Source organism: Puma concolor, chromosome A1, assembly GCF_028749965.1.
Source record: "Puma concolor isolate L17-30 chromosome A1, mPumCon1.1.hap2, whole genome shotgun sequence".
Classification (NCBI taxonomy): Eukaryota; Metazoa; Chordata; class Mammalia; order Carnivora; family Felidae; genus Puma; species Puma concolor.
Window position 1 is genome coordinate 151,711,632 of NC_141667.1, and position 24,775 is coordinate 151,736,406.

The window sequence follows — 24,775 nt, forward strand, 5'->3', positions numbered from 1 at the left end:
AGTCTGGGTTCCTTCAGCCCTTTAATCGCCCCAGTGTAGCTTCTAGGTAGTGTTAGTCACACGCGAATGATGTGGGTTTCCGTAGTGTAGTGGTTATCACGTTCGCCTCACACGCGAAAGGTCCCCGGTTCGAAACCGGGCGGAAACAGGATTATAGTTTTGGTGTTTCTTGTTTGTTTTTAGCCTCCCTTTCATTTAAAGGGTTACCTCCTCGTCCACGCTGCTTCTGCCTCCGTAGGAGAAAGAACTGCCCTCACACAGAGGGAAGGACACGTGTATGTCTATTTCTGTTTCTGGTAGACGCTCAGTGAAGCCAGACCCCAGCAGGACAGAGCTCACAGCACGCCCTCCATAAATTCTCTAATGTAAATTCAGATCTGGCACCTCAGCTCTCTTGCTCTTCCCCCTCGGGAACCCGCGCAGCCACTTCTCCCAGGTTCAGGGATGCTAGGCTTCCGATCCTCTGGCTCTAGTCACTAGGACAATCAGGCACACAGTAGGTGCTCCATAATACTTATGCAATTACTTTTTAAAGTGTGTCCTCATCCCTGCATGTAGATTTCAGTCTTCTGAGGTACAATGTAAGACTTGCATGTGTGCCCGGCTAGCTCAGTCGGTAGAGCATGAGACTCTTAATCTCAGGGTCGTGGGTTCGAGCCCCACGTTGGGCGCAGGTTCCTTTTGAAGGGAAGAAGGCGCGATGCAGGTATCGAGTTTCCCTCCCGTTCGACAGCGGGTCCTCCTCTGCATCCTTGGCCAAGCAGACGGAAACTAGACGGGTGGTTACCAGTAGCCCAATAAAAGAATGCCCCAGCCATAGGCCCTTGCTGGCCAAAAGGGAGTGAATGAGTGCTGGTTGCTACCGGACAAATGCCCCAGGACATGTTCCTCAGGACACCGTTTTGCTTGCTGAAATTCGTCCATGGTCAACCATATTAGGCGTCTGGTCCAGGGCGAGCTGCGCAGAGAGGGAGGGTTACGGCGTGGCTTCTCTCTGCGAGGAGACCCAAGGGCCTCCAGAGTGGCGACCACCTTACTAAGTGACTTAAAAGCTGGCATTCTCGAGCTCTTGCCGCCGCCGGTTTTTTTGTTTGTTTTCGTCAGGAAAGAGGTACTCTTCGTAATCTGAGACCCCCCAAATTCTCTTTTTAAGGGTCCATCTTTTGTGAAATGTTGCCCCACACAGAGAGGAATGTAAAAATATCCTTTATTTTGGAACACTCTAACATGAACATCCTCAGTTTACTTGTCTTATCATGAAGTTCTTCCTTAACTTCAATTGAAATTCATTCCGTTACGTTAAATGGTTTTTTTTTTTTTTTTTAGTCCTGCAAATTCAGCCTATTTTCTGTTTTCCGAATGTAGAAGTCTCCCTCACACGCCAGACCATAGGAGAAGTCTTGATCATGTAAAGCTGGTTTACTAAACTTGCTAAGCAAAGAATTGAATCTCCTTCGGCCTCAAAGTGTATGGGAATTAGGGAGGGTTTCACATGACACCCTATAAGGGCAGTCTGGACAGGAATTGATCAAAGTTTGTAAAATAGGTAGATTTGCTGGTAAGTCGTAGCTCACTCGTGCCTTCCTGGAGAGTTACTTTTACTGTGGTCTTATCTTGGAATTAATGGGTCTAAATAAACTTGTGTCCCAAGAGTTTTCAACTTTGACATTTTCTCTTGCACAAATATGGATTCATTTGCAAATTGTGGTTTCACGTTTTTGTTTTGTTTTTTAACAATCTTTACTGGAAAAGGAAAACATTCCTAAAAAAGATCCTGGCTTTTCATTAAAGGGAAGCCCAAGTGGCAGGCTTCTTGGTCCATCTCCCAACAAGCTGGGGCCACACCCTTCCAAGCTTTTTGCTACAATTTCTGCTTCTCTCTCCTCTCCACCGCTGCCCCTCCAGCCAGGCCTGGTTTGGAATCCCCTCTGGTAGGTGATCCAGGCTGCTCTTAGAACAAAGGAGTCAAGTGTTCATCAGTTCAGACATTCAGCAAACAGAAGGAACCCTACTAGGATCTTTGATCTTTTTCCTCCTTGGCTATGGAGGCCATGGAGGCAGTAGGATTCACTCTGATTTACATTCCAGAAGGATTCCTTTAGGAATGATAAGCAGGATGTGTGATGGGAATGAGACTGCATTAGACAGAAGGAACTGGATGGACACAGCCATGGTCTAGAAAGGAAGTGGCTGACCTGGCAGTGGCAAGACAGCAGCCAGAAGGGAGAAGGGTAAAGGAGCTAGGGGCATATGGTTTATATGTGGACAGGAGAGGGAGATCCCAGGTTTCTGCTTTAGATGGTTTAGTAACAGAGATCAGAGACTGAGTGTAAGAGTACTGACAACACTGACCCACTTTTGGCCCTCCATCCTCTTCAAGCCAGGCAATGACTTCCCTCCCACTACGTGTTCCAGTGCCCTGGAGGTTAATGTATGCCTGACCGGAATGCCCCTCATAACATAAAATCTAGGGATTAAGGTCTGGACTGGGAGGAGTATAGCTGTGGAGAATGTGGATGGAGAATGGCCTGGTAAGGCCTGGGTGGTCTGTGCTCACCCACTCTCCCTTTCAGTTAAGTTACTCTGAATAAAACTCTGTGAAAGCCATAATGGAGTAGCTTGCTTCCTTTTTTCCGTCTTCTCAGTTTAGAGGATGCTTGTACTGACTTTCCACCTTCTGACACTGAGGAGTGGGGTGAGAGGTGAGAGAGAAGTAATGAGTTCTGTCTTGAAGAGATTGGGAGATGTCTAAAAGGTTATGTCCAAGACTTGTGGATTTGAAGCTTGGGGAGAGTGGTCATTGCTGGAGCCACAGACATAGGGGTAGAGGCTGGGTCAAACTGTCAATGCCAATGTGACTCTCCAGGGAGATGGCCATCTGTAGATAGATGAACAAGGAGTCAGAATAGGAGTAAAGCTAGCAGCAAAGCTTCCACAGAGGCCAAGGGAGTTAAGATGTGCAAAAAAGGAGGGACAGATTGGTAGAGTCAAATTCCATACATGTTGTAATATGGGAAGGTGGTAAAACATATATGGATTGGGCCACCAGCAAGCCCCTGGTGACCTTGATCCTAGAGCCAGACTTGGACAAGAGGGCCTCCACCTTGTGCTCTGGTGAAGAAGGGCTTACCAGTTGCAGACAACTCAAGGATCCCGACTCAGTAGGAATCAGCCTCCAATCCAATTCCTGGCTCTGCAAGGTCTTCTGGAATCAGCTTAGGTGACAAAAAAAAAAAAAAAAAGTTTTGCAATATTAAATAATCTATACTGCTCTTACATTTGTATGTATATAGATCTACATATACCTGCATTAAGCCTCATCCAATTCTGGATGTTCCATGATAGAATTGATTAGTTTTATTTTTATGAAATACTTAAAAGATTTCATTACATTACAAAATTTAATTAAATATTCAGCTTTATTTAAATAACATTGAGTTAAAATTTGATATTTATTAATTTCAATTTCCCCTTTATTTTTAATAGATAATTTTACATAACTTAGAGGAAACAATTATTTTGAAAGCATAAGGTAAAACCAGTTTTATTTTTGGCTTATTTATATTTACATTTTAACAAAATATATTCAAGTCTCGTATTCTTTGAATGCATTTAGCATTTCTTTAATCCTTTAAATCTTCAATCTCAATCCAGCACAAATTGGGTGAGAATTTAAACCCTCCCGCTGTCTCCCTAGAAGAGACAAAATGGAGCCAATTATCTCGTATCAAACATCCGAAGCCACATTTACCCTACTTCTAGAGAGGCCCACTGCTTTCATTCACTACTGTTCTGGGGGGTGTTTTAATTGCAGAATGTGACTGGTTTCAGGACCTACTAAGGGGTCGCGCTCGCTCGGTAGTGAGACAGTACTATTACCCAGGGCCACGGTGGGAAGTGAGAGCCTTTGGTAAACTAGGAAAAAAGGGTTCCAAGAGCTCTCTCAGGTCCCGTGCAGAGACCGGGGCAGTACGCAGGACTATACGTCTTAGAAGGATTAAGGAAGGCAGGGCTCACTGTGTGTTTCCGTAGTGTAGTGGTTATCACGTTCGCCTAACACGCGAAAGGTCCCCGGTTCGAAACCGGGCGGAAACATCTCGGGCATGTGCTTTTGATACTTCGGTCTTTTGCCCTTGGAATATATGTGCAAATGTGTATGGATACATCGTTTTTCATGTACTCTTGTCTTTTCCAATTCATGACCAGTTCACTTCAACCAACACAGTCCAGCTCTCTAAATCTGTGGTACAAAGAAGGTGGTCTATGTCTTTAGACATTTCCTTCAAAGAACTTAAAATCCTGTCCGGTTAAAAGACTGAAAAGGGAAGGAATGTCACGCAACCACAAATGAAATATTGAAAAGTGCAAGAAAGAATGAGCTGGAAATGCATGGTGGAAGTCAGGCCAGGGGAAAGTATTCACAGGAAGATCGTTGCAGCGGTAATGACCACACCACCTACAATGCGTTGTGTTGCTCTTGTCTGGACCTGTTTTAGGTGTCTGCCTCAAAGGAACCTAACAATCCTGCAGGGTACTTAATATTGTTGTTCCCAGTTTGTAGGTGACGCCTCTGAGGACAGACACATCACGTAAGGTGAGGAATCGTGAGGTAGAGGAATAGAAGTCGGAGCTAAAGGATGGAGAAGAGGAAAACAAGGCACGTAGAGAAATTCAAGTAAGCACAGCAGAGGAACCCAACGTTGGTCCTACCTGCGGACCGTTGGTGATTGGCCAGGTGGAACCAAAGGCAATGGCCTCACCATCCACACTATGGACACTACCACGAACAATTCTACACCGACTGGCTTCACTTCCAGCTTGGGGCCTACCCATCCACCTGTCCTGAGTGGGACCGTCTCCGCTCCTCCAAGTGGCGCCTTCCTCTCGCTCCCCGCGCGCCCCCTCATGCAGACCCACATGGTATCTACCCTGCATCCCTCCCACTGTACAGTGTGTCCTCAGTGATGGAGAGCAGTCAAAAGGACCATCCCTCTCTCCAGAAGGTGCCCTCTTCACTGATCCTCACTTGCAGCTCGTCGGCCTCCATCCTGTGAGACGCCTCGTGTGTTGGGAAACAGGCTTTAGAGGTCAAGGGGAAAAGGCTTTAGAGAAGCAGTCCAGAGGTGCTCTGGGCCCCCAGTCCAATGTTCCAGGCTTGACAGATGTCCGTAGAGACGCACACTTTGTGGACCTCTGCAGCGCAGTCTGTTTTCACGCCCTGGAAAATAGGGTTCACGCTTTCATAACTGATGGGGGCACATTTAAACATTTGATGAGCAACTTCTTTCTCGGCACTTCTGTCAAACTGGAAAGCCAAATAAAACATCAAAGTTGTAAATCAAATTGTCTTTAAAGCTTCACACAATGCAGACAAAGCATAACCAAAAATAGCATAAGAAAAAAATCAATTATCTTGCCCATTTCTTTATCATTGCTCTTTCACACTTATTTGTATAACTTCCCAGAACTTAAAGATGCATTCACCCAACCAGAAAGGCTACAGCCCAGCCATGGAACTTAGAGACCCAGAGGAGTGAAGAGTGAAGGATTCTGGATCACACCTGGGAGAAAGCTTCTCCTTCCCCTGCTGACCCCATTGCTTGCTTGCTTGTTTCCTTGTTTCCTTCCTTCCTTCCTTCCTTCCTTCCTTCCTTCCTTCCTTCCTTCCTTCCCTCCTTCCCTCCTTTCTCTCTTTCTCCCTTTCTTTCCTTTCTTCTTCCTTCCTCTCTGTCTCTCTCTCCCTCTTTCTCTTTCTTTTTTCATGTTTTACTGATTTGAGGCAAGTCAGTCAGTACATGCTCCTCACTCCAGGCTCTGCACTGTTAGAGTGTCTCCTGCACGCCCCCCCAAACTGACCTTCTTGGTGGCCCCAGAACTCTGAGAGGCCAGCACCATCACTCAGTTACTCTTCACCAGGTGAATTTTGGTTTGTGCCGCAGCTTATCTATGAGCTTTCATTCCTGTTCCTTGTGGAGATAGTAAACAAATTCAAAGCAACACAATTAACACCAAAAACCCAGCTGGGCTGGGCAACAAGCTGTGCAGGAAGCCGTCTGCTTTGAGTCATATTTCTTTGGATTACACTTAGTGCTAACTTGTCATTATGGTTTTAAAAGGTTTCCTAGGCTCATCTTGTTTCAATTAATGCTAATTATTATTCTCTTTTTTATACTTAAATTGTAGCTGCTTGTCAGTGGGAGCCCCTTCACATTGGCCCCTTTATCTGTTCAGCATTGCCCTGACCATTTGAGAGCATCCTTGTTTCCTGGAAACTACTCATGCTTTGGATTCATCTGTAATTTTTTCCTGCCTTAGGACGCAGGAGAATATTTAGGGAGATTCCCTTTTTTTTTTTTTTCAGCGAAGAGTGAAAGAAAAAGGCCAAATCTAGGTGCCAGGACAGTGCATGGAGCTCAAGGTTTCTGGCTCCCCTGCTTCTGAGTACCCCAGGGAAATAGTTTAAAGGACATGAGTTAACACTCAGGGTTCTATGTAATTGTCGCTTTGCTAGATCTTTACATTTTTTCAAATAAGCCCCAATATCATTATTCTACAAAATTATCTACCTAAAATTTTAATCTCTCACTCATAAGTAATTATGTTTCCTTTTTATTTATTTGTTAAAAAACTTATTAGGAAATTCAAAGTAGAGTTAATGATATTATGAAACCCAAGTACCTATCACCCAGCTTCAACATTTTCCTCTATTCCACAATTCCAGTTTTATCTCTGCCTCCATCACTTCCCACCTCACTGTCTCTGTCTCAGAGGATGATAAGGACTGTGAGAAAATGAAGGATATCTGATAGAGTGACAAGCAAACAGAGATGGGCTACTGAGGGTTGCTGGTGGGATGCTGGATGGGGGGATGGGCTAAACAGTTGAGGGGCATTAAGGAGGACACTTGCTGGAATGAGCACTGGGTGTCATATGTGATAAATCACCAAATTCTATTCCTGAAATCATTATTACACTATATGTTAACTAACTTGGATTTAAATTTAAAAAGAAAAAGAAAAAAAAAGGTGACAATAAGCTGAGTCAGGAAGATAAAAAGGAGCCAGCCTTTCAAAGATCTTGGGAAGAAGCCTTTGGGAGATGGGCAGAGGATTAAAAGTCTCTGAAGTAGGAGTGTGCTTGGTGGGTTCAATGAGTGAAGGAAGACCAGGGACTTGGAGGATAAGGAGCCACAGCTATAACTCCTTGGCTCTGCATTCTGATGACTCCATCCACATCAGCTGCTGTATTTATTTACAAGTGGATAGAAAAAGGTATGGAAGACACTAGATCTGTAGTCTTAGAGGACTCCCAGGCTGATGAGAAATACAGTAGGACCTCAATGTGGAGTTTTTAAGGACAGATGAATAAACACATAGCTTCATTCAGAAGCTTGCAAATAGACAACACACCCGGGGTTTCTAAATGCTGTGAGTTGGTGGTTGAAGCAGGGAGATGGCAGCAGCAACCAAGGTTCAGGTACTGGCTCTACACTGCACCTGTAACCTAATCAGTGCCTCCCTCTCCTCCACACTCAATGAGGGTTCATATAGGTACATCTACAACTGTCACCTGAAACGTCTAAGAGAAACTATCACCAATGGCTGAGATGTTTGGGATGATGCCTTTCGATAACCATAATTCATGAAGGCACTAGTGAAGTAATGAGTGCAAGGACCTAGTGATTTTCCTGTTCCAAAATTTGCTAGCTTTATAAGAAAAACAGCAATACTTATAAGTTGAATTTAAAACCTTGAGAAAAACTAGGCTTTAACATTGACAACTGTAATACATTGAATATTAATCACAGAACAAGTGTATGTATTCTTTTCCATATTCTAAAGCCTCCCTAGTCCTTAGACATTAAACATCTCAAATGACAGCAGTTGCCAAAAATACCCAGTGATTTTAATCCAGTTGGTCCTGACACAGAATGGAGGAGCAGGTCATTCTGGGTCATCTATTTGGTCACTCTTCCTCTGGCATGCAGTCCTCCAGAATTAGGTTGCTCTGATTGACATTTTGTCTTCCTACTTACCCCAAATTCACATTCCCCAGGACACCAGTATGTGACTGAAACCTGCCTTTTATTTAGGGGACTTTGTACCCTTAACAAATGTGATATAATATAAACAGCATTGAAATAACGGGGGTATTTGTTGGTCGTTGAGCCATTTCTCCTGATTCTACACAGACCCTAGGAGAATGACTTTGTCAAGCTAGTAAAAGGAAACCACTGACTGTTAAAGAAACAGCTGACACTGGAGTATTTTTAGACTAGTTAGAAAATAGCCATAAATATTTTAAACCTGGAGATAATTTTCTGTTTCAAATGAGGTTTTAGATAAAAATATTCAAGTCTATGGTGAATTAATACTTTATATATAAATTACATATAATTATTATTGTAGACCACAAGTTCATGCATGATCTAATAAATAATATTTTTAAATTTATTTTTGGAAGAGAGAGAGAGAAAGCATGAGCAGGGGAAGGGCAAAGAGAGTGGGAGACGCAGAATCTGAAGCAGGCTCCAGGCTCTGAGCTGTCAGCACAGAACCCAAGGCAGGGCCTGAACCCATAAACTGTGAGCTCATGACTTCAGCTGAAGTTGGAAGCTTAACCCATTGAGCCACCCAGGCACCCCCATGATCTAATAATTTATACATGCCCCATGTGATATCAAGACCAAATAGAAAATCACATACAAATTTAATTTCTTATGTTTGGTTGGTTTCTTCCTGTCCAAGGGAGAAAATTTGCAGAGTAAGAAATAAACGAGTTTGCCTTTCCAAAGATGTCGTGGCTCTGCAAATGAAGGAAACATAATAGTCTTCACAGAACCAGGCCTAAAAAAGAAAAAAATAATGTTGTCCTATAGAATTGGATTAGAAGCCATAAATAGATTGACACTGTGATCTTCAGAATCTTTTGCTTGAGTATGCTCCTCTGAGAGGCAAAAGGAGGGTCTCTCTTCCTGTCAGGCCATGCCCTGTAGGCCCTGCAATGGGTATCATCTTATCTAGGACAGGCAGTGAGGGACCCTGGCAATTTTAAGGGGGGTGGAGTCATGTTAGATTTGTTAAAGCAGTCCATTGCCACCAAAGTAGTGGAGAAACAGGTAATCTGATTCATGGCTGGTAGGAAGGAATATCAGCCTGTAAGATCCACAGTTCAGTGATTTGTCTACATCTATAAAATTACAATCACATTTAAGCTTTGACCTAGCAATCTCACTTCTAGGAATTTGCCCCACAGATATGAGTGCAAAAGTGCAAAATAACAACACAGTATCCTTATTAACTGCAGAATTGATTATAATAATAAGAGGTTAGAAACAACATAAATGTCCATCAGTAGGTGATTTGTTAAATAAACTGTGATTCATCTACAGGGGAATATGATGCAGCTGAAAAAAAAAAAAGATTTAGAAAGTTTCCTATGTCTTGAGATGGAAAGATCCCCAAATGTAAGAGTTGTAATTATCTTTTTGTATAAAATAGAGGAAAACAGAAATATATTTGCATCAAAAATATGTAACTGTGGAAGAATATATACAAAGAAACAAAAGTTGTTACCTAAGGAGAGAAGATGACAGTTTTCACTGAATATTTTTATATATGGTTCAATTTTTGAACAGTACAGTTTGTAACCTACTCAAAAGATACTTAAAAACTTATTTTGTGGACTTCTGTGGAAAATGGTATAGTGATTCTTCAAAACTATTAAACATAGGAATACCATACGTTATAATACTGGAGTTAAAATTAAAAAGAAAAAAATAAACACCATATGGTAAGCAATTTCACTTCTAGGTATATCCCCAAACAGAAGTGAAAGCAGGAACTCAAACAGGTATTTGCACACCGATGCTAATAGCTTCATTATTCACAAGAGCCAAAAAATGGAAGGAAACTAACCAAGTGTTTGTGGACAGATGAACAGTTAAAAATAATGTAACATATGATGGAATATTAGTTAGCTTTAAAAAGAAAGAAATTTTGATACACACGGATCAACCCTGAAGACACTGTGCTAAGTGAAATAAGCCAGTCACAAAAGAACAAATATATGTATAAGGCCCCTAGAGTAGTCATAGAGATAGTGGAATGGTGGTTGCCAGGGGCTGGAGGAAGGAGAGAATGGAGATAGTATTTCCTGGATAGAGTTGCAGTTGGGGAAGATGAGAAAGTTTGGAGATGGATACTACACTTGATCTTAGCCAAAAGGCGGAGAAGCGATTGGAGATGGATAGATGGTGATTGCACAACAGTGTGAATGTGTGAAAAGCTACAGAACTGTACATGTAAAAACTATTGAAATGGTAAATTTTATTTTGCATATTTTAACTATTTTAAAAACTAATAATTTACATATACTTATGTAAAATTCACTTTGCTAGCGGTAAAGCATAAATTAATCCATGAACAAAGGTGTAGCTACAAAAAAAGGCCAATTGACTGCTGCACACAGGAAATCTCCAGAATGAGGTTTTTGTTGTCCTAGAACACAGAGGTAGTGAACCGGTTGTCATCGATTGAAATACAAGAAAAGAAGACACACTGCACGCCCAACGTGGGGCTCGAACCCACGACCCTGAGATTAAGAGTCTCATGCTCTACCGACTGAGCTAGCCGGGCGGCCTGCTAAGGCGTCTCAACAATTCTTACTTCAAGGTACTATTCAGGCTGTTTGCGGCTCCAAATTTAAAGGTCGGTTTAGTTGTGATCTAATCAAATGGTTCCTTAGCCCGGGGAACGTAAAGCCTGTAGATCATGCCTGACTGCCCCTCCCACCTAAGTCTGTTTTCTGTTTACTCTGGTCTGCCCGCGACCTAGACTTTTTCCATTCCCCGAAAGTGCAGGGGGCGAAGGACGGCAAACGCACTCTTTCTAACGGCGCTGGCATGCTCACTCTGATACTTTAATCTGGAGTTCAGAGGTGGTATCTGGGAAATCGAGTAGGTGGGTCCCACGGTCGCCCCCTCCAAGCTGTGCAAACTCCAAGATAGGAAGTGTGCCCCTCAGGCTTTGCAAACACGCCTAGTTTCAAAACTTAATGAAAAAGAGGCTTTCACGCAAACCCGCGCTGGAGATGCCGGGGATCGAACCCGGGGCCTCATACATGCAAAGCATGCGCTCTACCACTGAGCTACATCCCCACCTGGCCAAGTGGCTCTCTACATGCTCTCTTGACTGTATATTAGCACAGAGAGCGGCTGCGCAAATGGCGGAGCGAGATAGCGCAGATGCTGCAAAGCCGGTACCGTAGCGCTTGGAGCTGTGTTTCCGAGTCCTCCACTGTCCCCACTGAGGGGACGTTCGCTGGAAGAACAGGGCCGGAATAAACACCTGAAGGCAGGGGGGATGTCATTGGGCACAATGCCCCAAATGAACTGTGATCCGAAAAAGTGAAGAAAGGAAGACAGTGTGCAGACTGCTACGTTTGTTAAACAAAAAGAAAGGGAGTGTAGTAATTCAGAATTGCAAAGGTGATCGCTTGGGATGGGGAGGAGACTCGAGCGTAGACAGTGGACACACTTTTCGCTGTGAACTGCTGTGTATATCTGAATTTTGAACAATGTTAAATCAGTTCATTCCAAGAAAACTTTACCGATCGCTTACTATGTGCCAAGAACTGCTCTAGAAATCTGGGGGTCCAGCCGCGAACAAAACTGACACAGTCATCCCCTTCAATAGCTCAAATTCCAGAGGAGGGAGTAGAGTGTTAGAAAATAGAGCCCGCGTTGAAGATTAAAGTGCGGTAAGGTGCGATTTTAAACAGTGTGGTGGGGGCAGGCTTCGCTGAGAGGTTATTTGAAACAAGGCTTGAAAGAGGTGAGAAGTAAGCCATGCAAGTATGGGAAAAGAGAAGTCCAAGTAATGGTAAAAGCCAGTTCAAAGGCCCTGAGATAGGATCTTGCTGGCATGGTGCAGGAATAGCAAGGAGGTCCATATGGAAAGAGAGGAGTCAACAAAGGAGAGTGACAAGAGATGCGGATAGAGAGGCTGGGTGCAGGGTATGGGGTCAAAGAATGGATAGGGCCTTTGGAGGACTGTAAAGACTTTGACTTTGAGAAGTGGGAGCCAATGGAGGGTTTGAGCAGAGGAGAACTTAACATTAATCTGACTTAACATTTTAACAGGACTGTTCTCACAGCTGGGTGGAGAAGACAAGGTAGAACAATGTGACAGAAGGGGAGAGAATTGTGATCATCAGATCATTGGAAATGGTGCAGTGGAGGACATGAGAGAGGGAGGACACACTGAGGAACTGAGGGTGGAGTGTGGGCAATGTATTCCTTTTGGGAGTCATAGAGGACTCCCCAGTTTGGCCTCAGCACCTGAAGGGATGGAGTTGCTGTTAAATGGGGTGGGGTGGGGTGGGGAAGACTGTGGAAGGAACAGGTGGAGAAGCAGATTAGAAATACAGTTGTGGAGGGGCGCCTGGGTGGCGCAGTCGGTTGAGCGTCCGACTTCAGCCAGGTCACGATCTCGCGGTCCGTGAGTTCGAGCCCCGCATCAGGCTCTGGGCTGATGGCTCGGAGCCTGGAGCCTGTTTCTGATTCTGTGTCTCCCTCTCTCTCTGCCCCTCCCCCGTTCATGCTCTGTCTCTCTCTGTCCCAAAAAAAAAAAAAAAAAAAAAAAGTTAAAAAAAAAAAAAGAAATACAGTTGTGGATACAGTGAGTGCGGAGTGATATTCCTTAGGACATGCTGCCTGGGGATGGATGTGGGAGCCAGGCATCCTAAGGGAACCTGGGTGGGGATGTGTATTGTGGCATCCACAAGGAGAGAGTATTTCAAACCAAGAAAATGGAAGAGATCACAAGTGAGGATAGACGGAGGTCCAAGGGCTGAGCAAGTGCGGGGAGAGGAGGAGGAAACCACAAGAGAGACCAAGAAAAAGGTAGGAGGCCAGGGATGTGGGTGGAGAGCCAGGGAGTACAGTAACCTGGAAGGCGCCAGGAAAGAGTGTCAGCAAGGAGGAAGCATCAGAGAAAAGGGCAGATGAGGTGAGGCCGGAGAAGGAGCCTATGCCTTTAGGTTAGGATTGCTGAGGTTACTGGTGACCTTGACAAGAGTGGTTTCTGAGGAGGGTGGTCGCTAAAGCCTGCCCTGAGTGGCCTCCAGAGGGAATGAGGAAAGGGGGTGGAAACAAATACATCAGGTAGTTCTGGAGGGACAGTAGAGGGTTGAATTATTTGGGAGGGAGATTACAGTGGGAAAATTCATTGTAAATGTATTATTTATTCAAAGCCAAAAATTAAATAAAGAATAAACAAGGGGGAGAACAACAGTGGGAAATAGATACTATGCCAGGCTTGGGGGTGGGGGCAAGAGCCAGGTTCCAGACACTAAATTTAGGTCAGCACAGGACCAGGACAAACCTGCACTCTGGGAACCTGACACTGTGGCCCGGGCGCTAGGCCCAAGGCCTGGCCCTGCTGGGTTGGCCTCAGGCGGCCACGACGAGTTGTGCCCGGCTGGGTGTGGGCTCCCACCTGTCCGGGCCTGTTTCCCACGGCTGCCTGGGCCAGGCTGTGGGTGGCTTAGAGAGGACTGCTGACGGGCTGGGCTGGGGGGGGGCGACAGAGAGAGGGCGCCAGGGGACCGAGGAGGCCGCAGACCAAAGCCAGTGATTGAGTGGCCCAGAGCAGAGGTGCAGGGAGCTGGCCGGCGCTTGGATCCAGTCGAGCAGTGCGGTCTGGCCCGCCCACAACTCTCATTCTCTCCGCTTCCCGGCCCGGCCAGCCCTCAGTTTACGTCTCCGCCTGCCCGGCGTCAGCCCCGCCCTTCCTCTCCTAGTGGGTGCTCGGAGGCCCCTACTGGGCCTCCCCACTCCGCGCCGCGAACTGTCGGGTCCCTCGGCTTCTCCAGCACTGCTGGAATTAAGTGCGCTAAGGAAGCGCATGGCGGCGGTGGGGCCGCGGACTGGCCCCGGCTCCGGGGCCGAGGCGCTGGCACTGGCGGCAGAGCTGCAGGGCGAGGCCACATGCTCTATCTGCCTGGAGCTCTTCCGCGAGCCCGTATCCGTCGACTGCGGTCACAGCTTCTGCCGCTCCTGTATCGCGCGCTGTTGGGAGCGCCCCGGCACAGGAACGACCACAGTGCCGCGCGCGCTGCCTTGTCCGCTGCCCTGCCCACAGTGTAGAGAGCCCGTGCGTCCCGGCCAGCTGCGGCCCAACAGGCAGCTGGCCTCAGTGGCCACGCTGTTGCGGCGCTTCAGCCTGCCTGCGGCCGCGCCAGGAGAACACCGGCCCCCGGAGGCGGCGGTTGCCGGGTGCGTACAGCATGGTGAACCGCTCAAGCTCTACTGCCAGGACGACGGACGCGCCATTTGCGTGGTGTGCGACCGCGCCCGCGAACACCGCGCGCACGCAGTGTTGCCGCTAGACGAGGCTGTGCAGGAAGCTAAGGTGAGGGCGGGCCCCACCCATGCAGAGCCTCAGGACCCCAGTTCGGGTCCTGTCTTCCCGCGCAGACAGTGCAGACCTCTGGCAGGCAGGCAGGCAGGATACCCAGGTGAGACCCTGCCTCTTTCTTCCTGTTCCACTGGCTCTGGGACTGATTGCAGCACTCGCTGGGTCACCCACACACAACCAGTACCATCCTCCCACCCACCTCGAGCTTCCCTCTGGGCTCCCTACTGGATCGCCTAGTTGATGCCCCCAGACTTCGCGATTTTCTTTCTGTCTGTCCTTGGCTTCTAGCGGTGTCTCCGTCACACCCCCACTTCCTCTGCCCCCATTCTCAGCCCCCGCCCTTTCCCTGGGCGTGGCTCTGTGCAATGTCTCCGCGTCCTGGAGTGGGACGACCTTCCAAAAAGGTTGGGGTAAGGCAGTGGGTGACTTCTGGGTTGAATAGAGCACCAAAAGCTGTCTTTGGTTGTGTCAAAGATATGGGTTTGAGGCACTTCTCTTTCCCACTTCCTTACTGGGGTGTGCACGGAGGCTTCAGGCACAGAGCCCCCAGTTTTTCTTTCCTCCTTAATCCGCTCCAGCACTCCCTCCCAGACGTCTTTCTGATGGTGATTAAGAGATCAGAGGACAAAACTAGGCAGGTTGGGCTGCCAAAGGGCCTGCATTTCAGCCAGGATTGTGCACAGATGGTTGGGGAAGTGAGACCTTGAGGTCTTTGGAGTCACCTTTCAATTGCCCCGTACCCCTATGTGCGTCTGTGCAGGCTGTCAGCTATCCCGATGTCCAGACAGGTCTTCAACCTTGCCTCCTCCTCTTCAATTAATAAGGCCTTGTCTTTCTCCTGGATGGCTCCGGGAAGGCACATGTAGGGTTTCCAGAGTCCTCTTCCCATAATGTCTCCCTTCTCACCCTCCTGCAGGAGCTCCTGGAGTCTAGGCTGAAGGTCTTGAGGAAGGATCTGGAAGACTATGAGGTGTTTCGTTCCACGGAGGAGAAGGAGAGCAAGGAGCTCCTGGTGAGCAGGGCACTGTCCAGGTGGGCCCTCTTTGGGTGACAACAGAGGACCCCACCATCCTGGCATTGTATGTGCAATCTTTAAAAAGAAGTGAAGAGTGAAAGTTGGAGGGGTGACAAATGTTAAAGGACAAAATCTGAGTAAAATTTGCAGTTCTTATTGGTTTTATTCAGTGATTCATGAACTGGGCAGTATCCCATCTAGCAGATAGAAAAAGAGCTCTGAAAAGCTATGCAAGCCAAGAGATTTTATAGGCAGTAGGGGGCAGGAACAAGGAAGTTATACTGGGCCAAAAAGCAGATGGATTATTGCAAGGTTACTTTCCCTGTTTGTCAGGTAGTTACTCAACTAATGCTGATCAGGTGACTCCTGATTGACTGGTTTAAGATTCTATTTCTGGGAGAACTGAAACTGTAATTAAGTCTCTGTTTCCTGATAGGGGACTTAGCGTGAGTGACTCCATTTTGGGCCTTTTGTCTTTTTTTTTTTTTTTTTTCTAAATATGAAATTTACTGTCAAATTGGTTTCCATACAACACCCAATGCTCATGCCAACAGGTGCCCTCCTCAATGCCCACCACCCACTTTCCCCTCCCTGCCACCCCCCATCAATCCTCAGTTTATTCTCAGTTTTTAAGAGTCTCTTATGGTTTGCCTCCCTCCCTCTCTAACTTTGTTTTCCCCCTTCTGCTCCCCCATGGTCTTCTGTTAAGTTTCTCAGGATCCACATATAAGTGAAAACATATAGTATCTGTCTTTCTCTGTATGACTTATTTCACTTAGCATAACACTCTCCACTTCCATCCACGTTGCTACCAAAGGCCACATTTCATTCTTTCTCATTGCCAAGTAGTATTCCATTGTATATATAAACCACATCTTCTTTATCCATTCATCAGTTGATGGACATTTAGGCTCTTTCCATAATTTGGCTATTGTTGAAAGTGCTGCTATAAACATCGGGGTACAAGTGCCCCTATGCATCAGCACTCCTGTATCCCGTGGGTAAATTCCTAGCAGTGCTATTGCTGGGTCATAGGGTAGATCTGTTTTTAATTTTTTGAGGAACCTCCACACTGTTTTCCAGAGTGGCTGCACCAGTTTGTATTCCCACCAACAGGGCAAGACGGTTCCCGTTTCTCCACATCCTCTCCAGCATCTATAGTCTCCTGATTTGTTCATTTTAGCCACTCTGACTGGCGTGAGGTGGTATCTCAATGTGGTTTTGATTTGTATTTCCCTGATGAGGAGCGACGTTGAGCATCTTTTCATGTGCCTGTTGGCCATTCGGATGTCTTCTTTAGAGAAGTGTCTATTCATGTTTTCTGCCCATTTCTTCACTGGATTATTTGTTTTTTGGATGTGGAGTTTGGTGAGTTCTTTATAGATTTTGGATACTAACCCTTTGTCTCGTACATCATTTGCAAATATCTTTTCCCATTCCGTTGGCTGTCTTTTAGTTTTGTTGATTGTTTTCTTTATAGTGCAGAAACTTTTTATCTTCATGAGGTCCCAATAGTTCATTTTTGCTTTTAATTCCCTTGCCTTTTGGGATGTGTCAAGTAAGAAATTGCTGTGGCTGAGGTCAGAGAGGTTTTTTCCTGTTTTCCCCTCTAGGATTTTGATGGTTTCCTGTCTCACATTCAGGTCCTTTTTCCATTTTGAGTTTATTTTTGTGAATGGTGTAGGAAAGTGGTCTAGTTTCATTCTTCTGCATGTTGCTGTCCAGTTCTCCCAGCACCATTTGTTAAGAGACTCTTTTTTCCATTGGATATTCTTTCCTTCTTTGTCAAAGATTAGTTGGCCATCCTTTTCTGAGTCCAATTCTAGAGTCTCCATTCTATTCCATTGGCCTATGTATCTGTCTTTGTGCCAATACCATGATGTCTTGATGATGACAGCTTTGTAGTAGAGGCTAAAGTCTGGGATTGTGATACCTCCCACTTTAGTCTTCTTCTTCAATATTACTTTGGCTATGCGGGGTCTTTTGTGGTTCCATACAAATTTTAGGATGGTTTTTAACTCAAAATAAATGTGTTCGTGGGTGGGAGGGAGTGACCTCAGTTTAATTCTTGCAGTAGCTCTAGGAGGCACTAATTTATTCCTCCTACTTTTCAAATGAGGAAACTGCAGCCCAGGGTGGTTCTGAGGCAAGTATAAGTTGTCCTAGATTGATGGGAGAGCACATCTGTGACAGGGGACATGAGAGCATGTGTTGAAGCTGCTCTGCATTCAGAGGTGGGATATTTAAATTAGAGGCTGTGCTTGGTGGGTATGTGTAGTTGAGTCTCTGACCCCTGACCAGTGAGGGGGACGGAACTTTGTCCTGTGGGATGGCTTAGAGTCTCCTGTCCAAATGCCACATCTTGATGCCTGTGCCCCATTGCCTCTCCAACTTCTCTCCTGAGACAGAAGCAGATGGCAGCTGAGCGAGAGAAGGTGGGTGCAGAGTTCCAGGCTCTGCGGGCCTTCCTGGTGGAGCAGGAGGGCCGGCTCCTGGGCCGCCTGGAGGAGCTGTCACGGGAGGTGACACAGAAGCAAAATGAGAACATAGCTCAGCTTGAGGGTGAAATCACCCAGCTCTCCAAGCTCAGCAGCCAGATCCAGGAGACATCTCGAAAGCCTGACCTTGACTTTCTCCAGGTGAGTCTGGCTTGGCCAGAGGTATGGATCATTTATCCTAAGGCTTCATAAACAGTGAGAACAGAGTTAGATCCTGTGAATTTAGTAGAATCACATACTCAAGCAGAAGGGGACTGGAGAAAACTGCCCTGATTCTCCTGGGGTTAAAGGTCTAAAAAGTTGTGATAAAAATTTCTTGACCTCGAGTCACAATAAAGATCTTACTGGCTTTACTCAACGACATGAATTGAGCAACATCCAATCTAGCAGACAGAAAGGAGTTCCAAAGAGCTATATGCAAGGCTTATGTCTTATTCCAGGATGTAAACCTTATGCCAAAAGTCTCATAAAATAATACTTTACTACACCGGATGTACTTTGACATTTTCTATTCTATTTCCTTTTAAAATAAATAGTCACACTCTCTCCCTCCTTCCCCTGCTCATTTTCTCAATATTTATTAATATTACTAATAAATTATTAATAAACTTTAAAAAGGGGGGGGTTGGGTGGCTCACTTGGTTAAGCTTCAGACTCTTGATTTCAGCTCAGGTCATGATCTCATGGTTGGTGGGATCAAGTCCCGTATGGATCTGCAGTGACAGCAAGGAGCCTGCTTGGGATTCTCTCTCCCTCGCTCTCTGCCCTTCCCCCACTTGCTCATGGGCTCTCTCAAAACAAATAAATAGTCACAATCCACAAATTGGTCAAGAATAGGCATTTGAAAGGTGCTGGTATGAGTAACCAGTCACTGCATAAGAGCTGTGACTTATCTGGGGTGGTGTAGAGAGGGTAGGCAACACTGGATCCCAGCACAAAGCTCCAGTGATGATTCTGTAATGAAGAGAGCATTTGCAAAGCTGTGGGCAGAGAGTTGATAAGACACCCAGAAACCAGCCACAGCAGGAAGCCATTGACACCTGGGCCCATAAAGGTGGTAGGGAGTGGTAGTACACCTTATTGCTTATTCCTCTGGGGGTACCTAGATCCCTGGGTGCCTTGGTTGGCCAAGCCTCTGACTCTTGATCTCAGATCAGGTCTTGATCTCAAGGTTGTGAGTTCAAGCCCCACCTTGGGCTATAAACTGCTTGTGGAGCCTACTAAAAAAATAAAAATAAAAAAAGTTGCATATTCCTCTGGAAGCAGCACAAGGGGTCAGTTTTATTTTCTCAAAAGTAACTGGAGGTTACCTCGTGCTGATTTGGCTTTCTTTCATCTTTCTTTCCAGGAATTCAAAAATACACTAAGCAGGTGAGTGGACCTAAGATTTCCTTAGGTCTTTCCAAGCTGGCTCTTCTCCTTTTCCACTGAGCTCTCTCTCTTCATCCCCTCATCCCTGACCTCACACTCCCAATTCCCACACTGCCTTACCTATGTACCTTCTAAGGCAAATGTCCACCTGCCTGGCTGTGGATATTCCGCTGCAAGATCAGCCTCTCTTTTCCTACCTCTCCCCACCAAGAGGACCTTACCATCCTAATTGTCACAGCCTGGTGGGAGTGGGACAGTGTTTGTGGGCCTTCCTCAGGCTCTTTGTCCTGCAGATGCAGCAATGTGCCTGGTCCCAAGCCAACCACAGTCTCTTCTGAGATGAAGAATAAAGTCTGGAATGTTTCCCTCAAGACCTTTGTCTTAAAGGGGCTGCTCAAGAAGTTCAAAGGTAGGGCCTGTGCTTGGGGTTGGGCCATGCAGTGCTGGTGGCCATGGTGTGTTTCTGGTAGTTTGGGGGCCCGGGAATGTGTCTTTCCAGAAGGTTTGTTAGAAAATAGGAGCTAGGGTGTGTCAAGGACAGATTGGCGCAGGGAGATGGTGGTGGCAAATCCATTCAGCAGCCCCTGCTCCCCAGAGCACAAAGATTCCCCCAGGGACAGGCAGGGTAGAGGGCTACTGGGGCAAGAAGAAGGATGAGGAGGGAGAGCTCAGCTCAGACTAGCTCAGGCAAAAGAGAGGGAAGTGGAAGAGGTAGAGCTAGGATACTGCCCCTTCCTGACCCCTCACACTTGACCCAGTGTCTACACATCAACTCTCAGCCTTCGGGGTATCTGGCTGTAAATGTCAGAGGAGGTGATATTCACCATCATTGCCAGATAGACAATCTTCTGAGTCATTTACGAATATCCTGCTTTGTTTCTCCTCCTCAGAGGATCTTCGTGGAGAGCTAGAGAAAGAGGAGAAAGGTAAGATGGTTCTTGTGATAGTGATTTCCCATTATTTGACCATGTAGAGAATCCACTGCCTCCCCATGATTGTTTCTCTGGGCTTTGTGAATGGCTGGTTCCTTCTACCTGCCTGCCTCTGCCCTCCCCTCATCCTTGCCTCCCAGTTCTGGCTCCCTCAGGCCTCAGTGGGACCTTTAGGCCTATAAATTGCGGACCAGTCACCTGGATGAGCCTCTCTCCCCATTCCCCCTTCCAGACAAACAGAGACCTCTCCTGGGGACAGGGCTTGTGTGCAGGGGTCAGGCAAAGCAGGAAGAGATTGAAGACAGGAAGGGAGGAGGTTCTTACTACTGCAGAGCTCTGGGGTGAGTGGGATCCAACTCTGCAGGAGGGCAGAGGGGGGCACATATTCATGATGCTAATGATTGATCAAGCTATGTCAGAATTTACCATGGAAGGATCTAAACCAAGTCAGATCATGACCCTCCTCTGCACAGAACCCTAGGACAGCCCCTCTCATTCAATAATGTCCTCTCTATGGTCTTCAAGGCTTCATAGGCTCTGAACTCACTGCACGCTCTCCCTCTAGCTTACTCTGTGCAGCCACAACAAGTGCTCTTTGCTGCTTCTCAAATGCACTAAGCACACCCCCACCTCAGAGCATTTGCACTGCACTGGCTGGCCTCAGCCTTGAATATGCTTCCTCTAGACAGCTACATGCCTGGCTTCGTCACCTCCTTTATGTCTTTGCTCAAATGCATACCTAGGCCTTTTCACCTTCCCTGGCCACTCTAATTGAAATTACAGCCTTCTCTTCTGACTCCTCTTATTGTCCATGTTTACCATTTATTGTCTCTTCTTTCCTTCCCCCCAGAAAGGAAGCTACAGGAGGGCAGGGATACTGAACCGTGGGATTCCCAGGGCCTAGAATAGTCCTAGAACATAGTACTTATGACAAGTGTGCATATTTTAAGTTTTTATTATGAAAAAATTTAAATATATACAAAAGTAGAGAGAAGATCATAATGAATATTATGTTCTCATCATAGACCTTCAGCTGATATTTTTATAAACGCCCCTACCTGCTTCTTCCCACTGGATTATTTGGAAGCAAATCATGGATAAGTTATTTCCATAAATATCAGTATGTTATCTCTAAAGATAGACTTAAAAAAAAAACCACAAATCCATAATCACAATTAGAAAAAGTAATGCTTCTTTCTAACACCTAGTGTTTGAAATTCTCCAGTTGTCTTTTAAATTGTATTTGTCGATCTGTTCTAATTGTGATCCAAATTAGGTTCACACATTCCTTTTGTTTGGCTTCCACTTGTACATGTTTTGGGGGGATGGTGGAGGAGAAGTAACTGACGGGAGCTGGGGAGAGGGCTTGCATGGGACATCTCTCCCTGTCTCTGCCTTCAGTGGAGCTGACCTTGGACCCCGACACTGCCAACCCCCGCCTCATCCTCTCTCTGGATCTTAAGAGCGTGCGCCTTGGACAGCGGGCGCAGGACTTGCCCTGCCACCCACGCCGCTTTGACACCAACACGCGAGTCTTGGCGTCCTGTGGTTTCTCCTCCGGGCGGCACCACTGGGAGGTGGAAGTGGGCTCCAAGGACGGCTGGGCCTTCGGCGTGGCGCGAGAGAGCGTGCGCCGCAAGGGCCTCACGCCCTTCACCCCTGAGGAGGGCGTCTGGGCACTGCAGCTCAACAGCGGGAAGTACTGGGCAGTGACTAGCCCTGAACGGACGCCCCTCAGCTGTGGCCACCTGTCCCGCGTGCGGGTGGCCCTGGATCTAGAGGTGGGGGCCGTGTCCTTCTACGCTGTGGAGGACATGCGCCACCTCTACACCTTCCGCGTCAACTTCCACGAGCGAGTGTTCCCCCTTTTCTCTGTCTGCTCCACCGGCACCTACTTGCGAATCTGGCCTTGAGAGTCTTTGGCCTCCCAGAGAGGGTGAATCAGTCCAGGGTGAATACCTCCTCATCCGGGCTGCCCATGGGAAGCAATGCTGCCCTCTATCGGAGCCTCCTGGTTACTGTGGGCCTGCCTTCCAGATTGGCCCCGGGCTGCCTTGGAGGGGCTCCTGCAGATCACAACATTGGAGACAGAAAACGGGCGATTGTGGAAAAGGGTTCCGTGGTCAACTGAGTAGAAGAGAAGATGCCTTGGACCCTTGGCGCCTGTCCTCTGCCTGTTGTCGACATGTGGATTTAGCCTGAGCTGTGAGGACTTGGAGGTGGGTGAGGACAGGAGCCCAGCTATTGACAGAGGTGTTTCCCATCACTGGGACTTTCTACCTGGACTTAGCAGGGCCTCTGGTTCTGGAGCAATAGCAAGTACAGTGCTGTCCTCAGGTGCAAGGGGGCAGGTTCAGGCCCAGCCAGCCAAGTTCATGACCACTTCTGCTTTGCCTTCTTGTCAGCTTCTAGCTCTGCCTTCAGACGCCTGGATCCACCTGGCCCTGAGGTCATTTACTCAGGGAGGAGCACTGTTCTCCCAGGTCAGAGAACAGCTTGGGACAGAACTGAAAGGAGATTCTTGACCTGTACATGAGAGGAAAGCCCAGGACAATGGCATTTATCATGGCTACCTTCCAATACCCCTTAATGATGATACAGAGTGATATGTACATCCTCTGCCACAGTGACAGCCATGTGTTCTCACACATGCCTAAACCCCTTTTAAACGCCAAAGTATAGTCTCCCTTGAGTAAGGAGACCAAAGGCTATGGGATTTTGAAACACAAAACAACACTTATGATTTTACAGATGCAACTAATATCAGCATGGGAATGCACAGAGCACAAACATGCCCCTGATATACCCTTCCTGGAACTTGTCAAATGTGTGCCAACAGCAGAGGACCCTGGTGCCAAGGTCTGCTCAGCCTGTGCCCTGGTGGGGTGTTATTCCCTTGGCTAATTGTTCCCAAGCTTCTGTTTGGGTGGGCTTCTGGGAGGGGGTTTTGGGCAGTTTCCTGTTTAGTGCTACCCAGGGAAGGGGGATGAGGAGATGGAAATACAAACTCTGAGCTCATTTGTAGGATGGCTTAGCTCATTCTTGACTCCTCCAGTCTGAGTGCAAGAGCACAAGTAGTAGTGAAGGTTTCTGCTAGACTGGGTGATCAGTTGTGTTTAAATGTGTGGGGAATGTGTGCATGTATGTTTATATCTCAGATTGAGGGGGCAGGGGTTTGTGTGGATTTTGGAGAGCAGTTTTATCAGCACATGCATAGGTTTAGGTATTGCAAACAGACCTAGGTCAATTTGGTAATACCCTATTTTTCATTTGTTGTTAAATATTAGCCACTCCACATTTAGGTGAGGGTCATGGTTTTCCTCCCCCACTACCTAGCTAACTGGCTAGATGAATCTGTTTAGACAGATATGTTGGCATGTAGGGACAGTGACAATTGAATAACCTGGTCTGCAAGTGTCATGGGGTTTCTGTGCTCTGTCCCTGAGATGCTCCAAGCACACTTTGAATACAGGGGTCTTACAGGGGAGGCATGACACTGTTCTAGAGGCAGACACAGCAGACATAGCACCAGGAAATCTGAATCCAATGTCCTATGGGCCTGGGTCAGGATCATATAAGTGTCCAGCCTACAGTATAATTGTATCATTCCAGAGGGTGAATCCTATGTTGTGTTCAAATATGGAGAAGTTCTAGAACACTGCAGCCAATCCATGTATTTGAATACTACTCATTTCCACAAGGACCCCCCCCCCCCCCCCGCTTTATTTTAACACTCACTTGCTAATTAAATCGCCTAATGTTATCGTCAAGCCCTGATATTATCTGGGCTTATATGGCTTTTGGACTGAGTATCACAGTTACCTTTAAGGTCACATAACAACTGTGCTGAAGTATTGCAACACATATTACAGGTCACAGAAGGTGGGTGTCTGGTGGAGGTGCCTGTAGGGCCAGGTCTGGGGACTGTACGAGTGGCTGTCTGTGTGTATATTTTCAGCTTTTGTGTTTGTGAATGTGATTGTGTGTCTATCGAAGTATGTGTTTGCAGAGTTAATAACTACATAGACATCTATATATCTGAAGAAATATAACAACAGTTACAGTAACATTACAGTAACAATCACACATTGAGATGTTCTCTTTTGGTCAACAAGGCAATGTAGTGACTTTGGATGTCACAATGCTGGTGTGAGGGTATGTGTGATTGTATGCAATTTTCTCTTCCATCCTTTGGGATCCTAAGATCTGTTAGGTGTTCAGGTCTCTGAAAGCAATGACTGGCTTAGCTTGGGTCCTTCTGACCCCACCCATTAGTCCCAGATGCTTGTGAATTGCATGAGCTAGTTCCCTGACAACAGACCCTTAAATGGTTCCTCAGCATACAGACTTGAGGGTGCCCATGGATCTAAGTCACCTGGCCTTGCAGGGACCATAAAGCAGGTTGGGCCACCAGGGCAAGGTCCATCACTTACAGCAGTCACTTTCTTTTTTTTTAATTTAAAATTTTACTTTAATTTGAGTTGGTTAACATAAAGTGTTATATTAGTTTCAGGTGTACAATATAGTTAATTCAACACC

The 24,775-nt window shown here is 46.5% G+C and overlaps 1 protein-coding gene and 5 non-coding genes across 6 annotated transcripts; 4 read left to right on the forward strand and 2 right to left on the reverse strand.

The window, feature by feature from the left end:
• Positions 1-75: 75 nt before the first annotated feature.
• Positions 76-148, forward strand: TRNAV-CAC (transfer RNA valine (anticodon CAC)). Its single transcript has one exon. It is a non-coding gene; the product is annotated as a tRNA-Val (tRNA).
• Positions 149-598: 450 nt separating this feature from the next.
• Positions 599-671, forward strand: TRNAK-CUU (transfer RNA lysine (anticodon CUU)). The gene has a single exon. It is a non-coding gene; the product is annotated as a tRNA-Lys (tRNA).
• Positions 672-4,022: 3,351 nt separating this feature from the next.
• Positions 4,023-4,095, forward strand: TRNAV-AAC (transfer RNA valine (anticodon AAC)). Its single transcript has one exon. It is a non-coding gene; the product is annotated as a tRNA-Val (tRNA).
• A 6,469-nt stretch (positions 4,096-10,564) lies between these two features.
• On the reverse strand, positions 10,565-10,637 carry TRNAK-CUU (transfer RNA lysine (anticodon CUU)). The gene has a single exon. It is a non-coding gene; the product is annotated as a tRNA-Lys (tRNA).
• Positions 10,638-11,086: 449 nt separating this feature from the next.
• On the reverse strand, positions 11,087-11,158 carry TRNAA-UGC (transfer RNA alanine (anticodon UGC)). The gene has a single exon. It is a non-coding gene; the product is annotated as a tRNA-Ala (tRNA).
• Positions 11,159-13,626: 2,468 nt separating this feature from the next.
• TRIM7 (tripartite motif containing 7) lies at positions 13,627-23,254 on the forward strand. The gene is made up of 7 exons (XM_025924221.2): positions 13,627-14,414; positions 15,337-15,432; positions 17,844-18,074; positions 19,282-19,304; positions 19,598-19,713; positions 20,195-20,230; positions 21,638-23,254. Exons 1-7 carry the CDS (start codon positions 13,908-13,910, stop codon positions 22,147-22,149), a joined length of 1,521 nt encoding a protein of 506 aa, XP_025780006.1. The 5' UTR covers positions 13,627-13,907; the 3' UTR covers positions 22,150-23,254.
• Positions 23,255-24,775: the final 1,521 nt, after the last annotated feature.